This window comes from Lampetra planeri, unplaced genomic scaffold (genome assembly GCF_965212315.1).
Source record: "Lampetra planeri unplaced genomic scaffold, kcLamPlan1.2.h2 scaffold_579, whole genome shotgun sequence".
NCBI lineage: Eukaryota > Metazoa > Chordata > Hyperoartia > Petromyzontiformes > Petromyzontidae > Lampetra > Lampetra planeri.
Genome location: NW_027615402.1, coordinates 5,001 through 17,220, shown reverse-complemented (window position 1 = coordinate 17,220; position 12,220 = coordinate 5,001). Strand labels below are relative to the sequence as shown.

Below are 12,220 nucleotides of genomic sequence, written 5' to 3'. Positions count from 1 at the left end.
GGCTGTGGGCGTGGCTGGAGGCTAGGGACCGGACTGGGGCGGGGCTGGAGGCGTGGCTAAAGGCAGGGCTGGGGGCGTGGCTTGGAGGCGGGTCTGGAGGCGGGGCTTCCGGCCGGAACTGGAGGCGGGGCTTGTGTCACGTGACCCCCTGGGGGGGGGGGGCTGGGGGCGTGGCTTGGAGGCGAGGGGGGGCTGGGGCGTGGCTAAATGCTGGGGGCGGAGCTGGGGGCGTGGCTTGGAGGCGAAGGGGGGCTGGAGGCGGGGCTTGTATCACGTGACCCCCAGGGGGGGCGGCGCCCTCAGTCACCGTAGCAACGGGGCCTACCTAACAATGGGCCCGAGCCTGACGCTCGCTAGGATCGCGTTAACAATTGTAACTTTTCGCGGAGTTGAATCGCAACAAGGCTTTACTCCAGGTAGGAGCGGAGCGCTTGGGGGTGTTACAATCAACTTAAACACGAAGATTTGTTTCGTTGCGATCGTTGCGTGCGTGTTTTTAAAAAAAAAATAAACAACAACTTTCAACCGAGGCTCGATGTTAAAGCCCGCTAGTTTAGGTAGGCCTCGGGTCTTTATTTCTTTATATATATATTTTTTTTACGCGGTTAAGTTTAAATTACGCGAGCTCCCGTGTTAAGTCTGAATAAAACAAAACGATAATCCTGCGTTAGCCACCCCCGTTTTACGACACCCCCCCATGTGTCCTGACTTCTGGGCCACCCCGTTTTACGACACCCCCCCCCTCCTATGTGTCCTGACTTCTGGGCCACCCTGTTTTACGACACCCCCCATGTGTCCTGACTTCTGGGCCACCCCGTTTTACGACACCCCCCCCCTCCTATGTGTCCTGACTTCTGGGCCACCCCGTTTTACGACACCCCCCCCTCCTATGTGTCCTGACTTCTGGGCCACCCTGTTTTACGACACCCCCCCCTCCTATGTGTCCTGACTTCTGGGCCACCCCGTTTTACGACACCCCCCCCTCCTATGTGTCCTGACTTCTGGGCCACCCCGTTTTACGACACCCCCCCCCTCCTATGTGTCCTGACTTCTGGGCCACCCCGTTTTACGACACCCCCCCCTCCTATGTGTCCTGACTTCTGGGCCACCCTGTTTTACGACACCCCCCCCCTCCTATGTGTCCTGACTTCTGGGCCACCCCGTTTTACGACACCCTCCCATGTGTCCTGACTTCTGGGCCACTCCGTTTTATTGATTCCTTACCCTACACCCGTACCCGTGCCCGGCCGTACCCTACCCGTACCCTACCCGTACCCTACCCGTACCCGTACCCTACCCGTACCCTACCCGTACCCGTACCCTACCCCTACCCTACACCCGTACCCTACCCCTACCTGTACCCGTACCCCATACCCGTACCCTACCTGTACCCTACCCGTACCGTACCCTACCCGTACCCTACCCGTACCCTACCCGTACCCGTACCCTACCCCTACCCTACACCCGTACCCTACCCCTACCCTACACCCGTACCCTACCCCTACCTGTACCCGTACCCCATACCCGTACCCTACCTGTACCCTACCCGTACCGTACCCTACCCGTACCCTACCCGTACCCTACCCGTACCGTACCCTACCCGTACCCTACCCGTACCCTACCCGTACCCGTACCCTACCCGTACCCGTACCCTACCCGTACCCTACCCGTACCCTACCCGTACCCCACCCCTACCCGTACCCGTACCCTACACCCGTACCATACCCCTATCCTACACCCGTACCCTACACCCGTACCCGTACCCTACACCCGTACCATACCCCTACCCTACACCCGTACCCTACCCCTACCCGTACCCGTACCCTACCCGTACCCTACCCGTACCCGTACCCTACACCCGTACCATACCCCTACCCTACACCCGTACCCTACCCGTACCCTACCCGTACCGTACCCTACCCGTACCCTACCCGTACCCTACCCGTACCCTACCCGTATCCTACCATACCCGTACCCTACCCGTACCCTACCCGTACCCTACCCGTACCGTACCCTACCCGTACCCTACCCGTACCCTACCCGTACCCTACCCGTACACTACCCGTACCCTACCCGTACCCTACCCGTACCCGTACCCATACCCGGCCGCACCAGGGTCGCAAACGGGTACCCGTACCCGTACCCGCGTGTCCGTCCCAGATCGCCTGCGGTGTCTCTGCTACCTCTGCCTCTCGACGCTGCGTCTCGTTCATGATCTTTCATATTTTCTCCGCGTGTCCGTCCCAGATCGCCTGCTGTGTCTCTGCTACCTCTGCCTCTCGACGCTGCGTCTCGTTCATGATCTTTCATATTTTCTCCGCGTGTCCGTCCCAGATCGCCAGCTGTGTCTCTGCGACCTCTGGGTCGATGCGTGCGACCCGAACTGCTGCTGTGACGCGTTCTGCTCGGAGGGCGAGAAGGCCGCTTTCACGGAGTGCCTGCCTGGCCACAGAGTGTGCGTGCACAGCAGCAGCAGCAGTGGCGGCGGCGGTGGTGGCATCATCAGCCATCAGCAGCAGTAGCAGCAGCATCAGCAGCAGTAGCAGCAGCAGCAGCAGCAGCAGTATCAGCATCAGCAGCATCATCAGCAGTATCAGCAGCAGCAGCAGCATCAGCAGCATCATCAGCAGTATCAGCAGCAGCAGCATCAGCAGCATCATCAGCAGTATCAGTATCAGCAGCAGCATCATCAGCAGCAGCATCATCAGTCAGCAGCAGCAGCAGTATCAGTATCAGCAGCAGCATCAGCAGCATCATCAGCAGCAGTATCAGCAGCAGCATCAGCAGCAGCATCATCATCAGCAGCAGCATCATTAGCAGCATCATCAGCAGCAACAGCATCATCAGCAGCAGCATCATCAGTCAGCAGCAGTAGCAGCATCAGCAGCAGTATCAGTATCAGCATCATCAGCGGCAGCATCACCATCATCAGCAGCCAGCAGCAGCAGTAGCAGCATCAGCATCATCATCATCAGCAGCAGCAGAATCATCAGTATCAGCAGCAGCATCATCATGGTGTCTGTGTGTGTGTCTGTCTGTGTGCCTGTATGTGTCTGTCTGTGTGTGTCTGTCTGTGTGTGTCTGTCTTTGTGTGTGTCTGTGTGTGTTTGTGTGTGTCTGTGTGTGTGTCTGTGTGTGTGTGTCTGTGTGTGTGTGTGTCTGTGTGCGTGTCTGTGTCTGTGTGTGTGTCTGTGTGTGTGTGTGTCTGTGTGTGTCTGTGTCTGTATGTGTGTCTGAGTGTCTGTGTGTGTTTCGTCTGTCTGCGTGTGTGTCTGTGTGTGTGTCTGTGTGTGTGTCTGTGTCTGTCTGTGTGTGTGTCTGTGTGTGCGTCTGTGTGTGTGTGTCTGTCTGTGTCTGTGTGTGCGTGTGTGTCTGTGTGTGTGTGCTGCTTGCAGGGTGGACACGGGCATGTGCACCCAGTCTCGCTCCATTTGCTCCATCACCTCCAACTCCACCACCACCTCCACCAATGCCACCACCTCCGCCTGCTCCACCAGTACCACCTCGTCATGCGCCAACTCCACCTACAGCAGCCCCAGCCTCTTCTGCGTCTACTTTAACAACTGTACGTGGCTGATGATGATGATGACGACGATGATGATGATGTTGGTGTTGATGATGCAGATGATGGGGATGATGATACGCGTGCGTTTCAATCGCACGTGTCTCTCTCTCTCCCCACGCGTCTCTCTCACCGTGTCTCCCCACGTGTCTCTCTCCCCGTGTCTCTCTCCCCGTGTCTCCCCCCGTGTCTCTCTCCCCGTGTCTCTCTCCCCACGTGTCTCTCTCCCCGTGTGTCTCTCTCCCCGTGTCTCGCTCCCCGTGTCTCTCCGCGTGTCTCTCTCCCCGTGTGTCTCCCTCCCCGTGTCTCTCTCCCCGTGTCTCCCCGTGTCTCCCCGTGTCTCCCTCCCTGTGTCTCCCCGTGTCTCCCTCCCCGTGTCTCTCTCCCCATGTCTCCCTCCCCGTGTCTCCCCGTGTCTCCCTCCCCGTGTCTCCCCGTGTCTCTCCCCCCCCGGCGTGTCTCCCCGTGTCTCCCCGTGTCTCTCTCCCCGTGTCTCCCTCCCCGTGTCTCCCCGTGTCTCCCCGTGTCTCCCTCCCTGTGTCTCCCCGTGTCTCCCTCCCCGTGTCTCCCTCCCTGTGTCTCCCCGTGTCTCCCTCCCCGTGTCTCCCTCCCCGTGTCTCCCTCCCCGTGTCTCCCCGTGTCTTCCTCCCCGTGTCTCCCTCCCCGTGTCTCCCCGTGTCTCCCTCCCCATGTCTCCCTCCCCATGTCTCCCCGTGTCTCCCCGTGTCTCCCTCCCCGTGTCTCCCTCCCCGTGTCTCCCTCCTCGTGTCTCCCTCCCCGTGTCTCCCCGTGTCTCCCTCCCCGTGTCTCCCTCCCCGTGTCTCCCCGTGTTTCCCCGTGTCTCTCTCCCCGTGTCTCCCCGTGGCTCCCTCCCCGTGTCTCCCCGTGTCTCCCCGTGTCTCCCCGTGTCTCTCCCCCCGTGTCTCTCTCCCCGTGTCTCCCCGTGTCTCCCTCCCCACTTGTCTCCCTCCCCGTGTCTCCCCATGTCTCTCCCCCCGTGTCTCCCTCCCCGTGTCTCCCTCCGCGTGTCTCTCTCCCCGTGTCTCCCCGTGTCTGCCCGTGTCTCTCTCCCCGTGTTTCCCTCCCCGTGTCTCTCTCCCCGTGTCTCCCTCCTCGTGTCTCCCTCCCCGTGTCTCCCCGTGTCTCCCTCCCCGTGTCTCTCTCCCCGTGTCTCCCCGTGTCTCCCCGTGTCTCCCTCCCCGTATCTCTACCCGTGTCTCCCTCCCCGTGTCTCCCCGTGTCTCCCCGTGTCTCCCTCCCCGTGTCTCCCCGTGTCTCCCCGTGTCTCCGTGTCTCCCCGTGTCTCCCCGTGTCTCTCTCCCCGTGTCTCCTCGTGTCTCCCTCCCCGTGTCTCCCCGTGTCTCCCTCCCCGTGTCTCCCTCCCCGTGTCTCTCTCCCCGTGTCTCTCTCCCCGTGTCTCCCTCCCCGTGTCTCCCTCCCCGTGTCTCTCTCCCCGTGTCTCCCCGTGTCTCCCCGTGTCTCTCTCCCCGTGTCTCCCTCCCCGTGTCTCCCTCCCCGTGTCTCCCTCCCCGTGTCTCCCTCCCCGTGTCTCCCTCCCCGTATCTCTCTCCCCGTGTCTCCCTCCCCGTGTCTCCCTCCTCGCGTCTCCCTCCCCGTGTCTCTCTCCCCGTGTCTCCCCGTGTCTCCCCGTGTCTCTCCCTCCGTGTCTCCCCGTGTCTCTCTCCCCGTGTCTCTCTCCTCGTGTCTCTCTCCCCGTGTCTCCCCATGTCTCCCTCCCCGTGTCTCCCCGTGTCTCCGTGTCTCCCCGTGTCTCCCCGTGTCTTTCTCCCCGTGTCTCCTCGTGTCTCCCTCCCCGTGTCTCCCCGTGTCTCCCTCCCCGTGTCTCCCTCCCCGTGTCTCTCTCCCCGTGTCTCTCTCCCCGTGTCTCTCTCCCTGTGTCTCCCCATGTCTCCCTCCCCGTGTCTCCCCGTGTCTCTCTCCCCGTGTCTCCCCGTGTCTCCCCGTGTCTCTCTCCCCGTGTCTCCCTCCCCGTGTCTCCCTCCCCGTGTCTCCCTCCCCGTGTCTCCCTCCCCGTGTCTCTCTCCCCGTGTCTCCCTCCCCGTGTCTCCCTCCTCGCGTCTCCCTCCCCGTGTCTCTCTCCCCGTGTCTCCCCGTGTCTCCCCGTGTCTCTCCCTCCGTGTCTCCCCGTGTCTCCCCGTGTCTCTCTCCCCGTGTCTCTCTCCCCGTGTCTCTCTCCCCGTGTCTCTCTCCCCGTGTCTCCCTCCCCGTGTCTCCCTCCCCGTGTCTCTCTCCCCGTGTCTCCCCGTGTCTCCCCGTGTCTCTCTCCCCGTGTCTCCCTCCCCGTGTCTCCCTCCTCGCGTCTCCCTCCCCGTGTCTCTCTCCCCGTGTCTCCCCGTGTCTCTCCCTCCGTGTCTCCCCGTGTCTCTCTCCCCGTGTCTCTCTCCCCGTGTCTCTCTCCCCGTGTCTCCCCATGTCTCCCTCCCCGTGTCTCCCCGTGTCTCCGTGTCTCCCCGTGTCTTTCTCCCCGTGTCTCCTCGTGTCTCCCTCCCCGTGTCTCCCCGTGTCTCCCTCCCCGTGTCTCCCTCCCCATGTCTCTCTCCCCGTGTCTCTCTCCCCGTGTCTCTCTCCCCGTGTCTCCCTCCCCGTGTCTCCCCGTGTCTCCCTCCCCGTGTCTCCCTCCCCATGTCTCTCTCCCCGTGTCTCTCTCCCCGTGTCTCTCTCCCCGTGTCTCTCTCCCCGTGTCTCCCCGTGTCTCCCTCCCCGTGTCTCCCCGTGTCTCTCTCCTCGTGTCTCCCCGTGTCTCCCCGTGTCTCTCTCCCCGTGTCTCCCTCCCCGTGTCTCTCTCCCCGTGTCTCCCTCCCCGTGTCTCCCTCCTCGCGTCTCCCTCCCCGTGTCTCTCTCCCCGTGTCTCCCCGTGTCTCCCCGTCTCTCCCCGTGTCTCTCCCTCCGTGTCTCCCCGTGTCTCTCTCCCCGTGTCTCCCCGTGTCTCCCCGTGTCTCCCCGTGTCTCTCTCCCCGTGTCTCCCTCCCCGTGTCTCTCTCCCCGTGTCTCTCTCCCCGTGTCTCTCTCCCCGTGTCTCCCTCCCCGTGTCTCCCTCCCCGTGTCTCCCCGTGTCTCTCTCCCCGTGTCTCCCCGTGTCTCCCCGTGTCTCCCCGTGTCTCTCTCCCCGTGTCTCCCTCCCCGTGTCTCTCTCCCCGTGTCTCCCTCCCCGTGTCTCCCTCCTCGCGTCTCCCTCCCCGTGTCTCTCTTCCCGTGTCTCCCCGTGTCTCCCCGTCTCTCCCCGTGTCTCTCCCTCCGTGTCTCCCCGTGTCTCTCTCCCCGTGTCTCCCCGTGTCTCCCCGTGTCTCCCCGTGTCTCCCCGTGTCTCCCCGTGTCTTCATTTGTCTCCTCGTGTCTCTCCCCCCCCCGGCGTGTCTCAGCGAGGGACGCGGGGCTCCACGTCTCTCCGTCCCCGGCGTGGGACAATGACTCCTTTGATGCTCTCCTGTCGGCACGAGGAACATCACCATTATCACCATCATCACCATCATCACCATCCTCATTCTCACCATCATCATTCTCACCATCATCCTCACCACCCTCATTCTCACCACCATCCTCCGTCAACGCGAACGTCGCTCCGACGGCAGATGAACCACACCGGGTGAGGGGGCTACATCAGCAGCAAAGTGTGTGGACTAATCTCCATCTGTTCCATCTCTCGGTACAGTAGAGTGTGTGGACTAATCTCCATCTGTTCCATCTCTCAGTACAGTAGAGTGTGTGGACTAATCTCCATCTGTTCCATCTCTCAGTACAGTAGAGTGTGTGGACTCATCTCCATCTGTTCCATCTCTCGGTACAGTAGAGTGTGTGGACTCATCTCCATCTGTTCCATCTCTCAGTACAGTAGAGTGTGTGGACTAATCTCCATCTGTTCCATCTCTCAGTACAGTGAAGTGTGTGGACTAATCTCCATCTGTTCCATCTCTCAGTACAGTAGAGTGTGTGGACTAATCTCCATCTGTTCCATCTCTCGGTACAGTAGAGTGTGTGGACTCATCTCCATCTGTTCCATCTCTCAGTACAGTGAAGTGTGTGGACTAATCTCCATCTGTTCCATCTCTCAGTACAGTGAAGTGTGTGGACTAATCTCCATCTGTTCCATCTCTCAGTACAGTGAAGTGTGTGGACTCATCTCCATCTGTTCCATCTCTCGGTACAGTAGAGTGTGTGGACTAATCTCCATCTGTTCCATCTCTCGGTACAGTGAAGTGTGTGGACTAATCTCCATCTGTTCCATCTCTCAGTACAGTAGAGTGTGTGGACTCATCTCCATCTGTTCCATCTCTCAGTACAGTAGAGTGTGTGGACTAATCTCCATCTGTTCCAACTCTCAGTACAGTAGAGTGTGTGGACTCATCTCCATCTGTTCCATCTCTCAGTACAGTAGAGTGTGTGTACTAATCTCCATCTGTTCCATCTCTCAGTACAGTAGAGTGTGTGTACTAATCTCCATCTGTTCCATCTCTCAGTACAGTAAAGTGTGTGTACTAATCTCCATCTGTTCCATCTCTCAGTACAGTAGAGTGTGTGTACTAATCTCCATCTGTTCCATCTCTCAGTACAGTGAAGTGTGTGGACTAATCTCCATCTGTTCCATCTCTCAGTACAGTAGAGTGTGTGGACTAATCTCCATCTGTTCCATCTCTCAGTACAGTAAAGTGTGTGGACTAATCTCCATCTGTTCCATCTCTCAGTACAGTGAAGTGTGTGGACTAATCTCCATCTGTTCCATCTCTCAGTACAGTGAAGTGTGTGGACTAATCTCCATCTGTTCCATCTCTCAGTACAGTAGAGTGTGTGGACTAATCTCCATCTGTTCCATCTCTCAGTACAGTAGAGTGTGTGGACTCATCTCCATCTGTTCCATCTCTCAGTACAGTAAAGTGTGTGGACTAATCTCCATCTGTTCCATCTCTCGGTACAGTAGAGTGTGTGGACTAATCTCCATCTGTTCCATCTCTCAGTACAGTAAAGTGTGTGGACTAATCTCCATCTGTTCCATCTCTCAGTACAGTGAAGTGTGTGGACTCATCTCCATCTGTTCCATCTCTCAGTACAGTAGAGTGTGTGTACTAATCTCCATCTGTTCCATCTCTCAGTACAGTGAAGTGTGTGGACTCATCTCCATCTGTTCCATCTCTCAGTACAGTAGAGTGTGTGGACTAATCTCCATCTGTTCCATCTCTCAGTACAGTAGAGTGTGTGGACTAATCTCCATCTGTTCCATCTCTCAGTACAGTAGAGTGTGTGGACTCATCTCCATCTGTTCCATCTCTCAGTACAGTAGAGTGTGTGGACTCATCTCCATCTGTTCCATCTCTCGGTACAGTAGAGTGTGTGGACTCATCTCCATCTGTTCCATCTCTCAGTACAGTAGAGTGTGTGGACTAATCTCCATCTGTTCCATCTCTCAGTACAGTAGAGTGTGTGGACTCATCTCCATCTGTTCCATCTCTCAGTACAGTAAAGTGTGTGGACTCATCTCCATCTGTTCCATCTCTCAGTACAGTGAAGTGTGTGGACTCATCTCCATCTGTTCCATCTCTCAGTACAGTAGAGTGTGTGGACTAATCTCCATCTGTTCCATCTCTCAGTACAGTGAAGTGTGTGGACTCATCTCCATCTGTTTCATCTCTCAGTACAGTAGAGTGTGTGGACTAATCTCCATCTGTTCCATCTCTCAGTACAGTGAAGTGTGTGGACTAATCTCCATCTGTTCCATCTCTCAGTACAGTGAAGTGTGTGGACTCATCTCCATCTGTTCCATCTCTCGGTACAGTAGAGTGTGTGGACTAATCTCCATCTGTTCCATCTCTCGGTACAGTAGAGTGTGTGGACTAATCTCCATCTGTTCCATCTCTCGGTACAGTAGAGTGTGTGGACTCATCTCCATCTGTTCCATCTCTCAGTACAGTGAAGTGTGTGGACTAATCTCCATCTGTTCCATCTCTCAGTACAGTAGAATGTGTGGACTAATCTCCATCTGTTCCATCTCTCGGTACAGTGAAGTGTGTGGACTCATCTCCATCTGTTCCATCTCTCAGTACAGTGAAGTGTGTGGACTAATCTCCATCTGTTCCATCTCTCAGTACAGTAGAATGTGTGGACTAATCTCCATCTGTTCCATCTCTCGGTACAGTGAAGTGTGTGGACTCATCTCCATCTGTTCCATCTCTCAGTACAGTAGAGTGTGTGGACTAATCTCCATCTGTTCCATCTCTCGGTACAGTGAAGTGTGTGGACTAATCTCCATCTGTTCCATCTCTCAGTACAGTGAAGTGTGTGGATTAATCTCCATCTGTTCCATCTCTCGGTACAGTAGAGTGTGTGGACTCATCTCCATCTGTTCCATCTCTCAGTACAGTAGAGTGTGTGGACTAATCTCCATCTGTTCCATCTCTCAGTACAGTGAAGTGTGTGGACTCATCTCCATCTGTTCCATCTCTCGGTACAGTAGAGTGTGTGGACTCATCTCCATCTGTTCCATCTCTCAGTACAGTGAAGTGTGTGGATTAATCTCCATCTGTTCCATCTCTCGGTACAGTAGAGTGTGTGGACTAATCTCCATCTGTTCCATCTCTCAGTACAGTAGAGTGTGTGGACTAATCTCCATCTGTTCCATCTCTCGGTACAGTAGAGTGTGTGGACTAATCTCCATCTGTTCCATCTCTCGGTACAGTAGAGTGTGTGGACTAATCTCCATCTGTTCCATCTCTCAGTACAGTAGAGTGTGTGGACTAATCTCCATCTGTTCCATCTCTCGGTACAGTAGAGTGTGTGGACTAATCTCCATCTGTTCCATCTCTCAGTACAGTAGAGTGTGTGGACTAATCTCCATCTGTTCCATCTCTCGGTACAGTAGAGTGTGTGGACTAATCTCCATCTGTTCCATCTCTCAGTACAGTAGAGTGTGTGGACTAATCTCCATCTGTTCCATCTCTCGGTACAGTAGAGTGTGTGGACTAATCTCCATCTGTTCCATCTCTCAGTACAGTAAAGTGTGTGGACTAATCTCCATCTGTTCCATCTCTCAGTACAGTGAAGTGTGTGGACTAATCTCCATCTGTTCCAACTCTCAGTACAGTAGAGTGTGTGGACTCATCTCCATCTGTTCCATCTCTCAGTACAGTAGAGTGTGTGGACTAATCTCCATCTGTTCCAACTCTCAGTACAGTAGAGTGTGTGGACTCATCTCCATCTGTTCCATCTCTCAGTACAGTGAAGTGTGTGGACTAATCTCCATCTGTTCCATCTCTCAGTACAGTAGAGTGTGTGTGCTAATCTCCATCTGTTCCATCTCTCGGTACAGTAGAGTGTGTGGACTAATCTCCATCTGTTCCATCTCTCGGTACGGTGAAGTGTGTGGACTCATCTCCATCTGTTCCATCTCTCGGTACAGTGAAGTGTGTGGACTAATCTCCATCTGTTCCATCTCTCGGTACAGTAGAGTGTGTGGACTAATCTCCATCTGTTCCATCTCTCGGTACAGTAGAGTGTGTGGACTAATCTCCATCTGTTCCATCTCTCGGTACAGTAGAGTGTGTGGACTAATCTCCATCTGTTCCATCTCTCGGTACAGTAGAGTGTGTGGACTAATCTCCATCTGTTCCATCTCTCAGTACAGTAGAGTGTGTGGACTAATCTCCATCTGTTCCATCTCTCAGTACAGTAGAGTGTGTGGACTAATCTCCATCTGTTCCATCTCTCAGTACAGTAGAGTGTGTGGACTCATCTCCATCTGTTCCATCTCTCGGTACAGTAGAGTGTGTGGACTAATCTCCATCTGTTCCATCTCTCAGTACAGTAGAGTGTGTGGACTAATCTCCATCTGTTCCATCTCTCAGTACAGTAGAGTGTGTGGACTCATCTCCATCTGTTCCATCTCTCAGTACGGTGAAGTGTGTGGACTAATCTCCATCTGTTCCATCTCTCGGTACAGTGAAGTGTGTGTACTAATCTCCATCTGTTCCATCTCTCGGTACAGTAGAGTGTGTGTACTAATCTCCATCTGTTCCATCTCTCAGTACAGTAGAGTGTGTGGACTCATCTCCATCTGTTCCATCTCTCAGTACAGTAAAGTGTGTGGACTAATCTCCATCTGTTCCATCTCTCGGTACAGTGAAGTGTGTGGACTAATCTCCATCTGTTCCATCTCTCGGTACAGTGAAGTGTGTGGACTAATCTCCATCTGTTCCATCTCTCAGTACAGTAGAGTGTGTGGACTCATCTCCATCTGTTCCATCTCTCAGTACAGTGAAGTGTGTGGACTCATCTCCATCTGTTCCATCTCTCAGTACAGTAGAGTGTGTGGACTAATCTCCATCTGTTCCATCTCTCAGTACAGTAGAGTGTGTGGACTCATCTCCATCTGTTCCATCTCTCAGTACAGTGAAGTGTGTGTACTAATCTCCATCTGTTCCATCTCTCAGTACAGTAGAGTGTGTGGACTCATCTCCATCTGTTCCATCTCTCAGTACAGTGAAGTGTGTGGACTAATCTCCATCTGTTCCATCTCACGAGTGAATGTGTGAGTGAGTGGGTTATTGAGTGAGTGCGTGTGTGACTGAATGAGTGAATGTGTGAGTGAGTGTGTGAGTGAGTGTGTGATTGAATGAGTGAGTGTGTGAGTGGGTGGATGAATGTGTGAGTGTG

At 55.4% G+C, this 12,220-nt stretch overlaps 1 protein-coding gene across 1 annotated transcript in view; it reads left to right on the top strand.

Moving 5' to 3' along the window:
- The first annotated feature begins 281 nt into the window (after positions 1–281).
- LOC144741512 (uncharacterized) overlaps positions 282–12,220 on the top strand; it is a 13,984-nt gene continuing 2,045 nt past the window's right edge. Inside the window, exons 1-4 of the mRNA XM_078624034.1 lie at positions 282–416; positions 2,335–2,455; positions 3,396–3,565; positions 6,943–7,166. Coding sequence (XP_078480160.1) covers positions 332–416; positions 2,335–2,455; positions 3,396–3,565; positions 6,943–7,166 — 600 coding nt within the window. The 5' untranslated portion in view covers positions 282–331. The remainder of the gene's footprint in view (positions 417–2,334; positions 2,456–3,395; positions 3,566–6,942; positions 7,167–12,220) is intronic.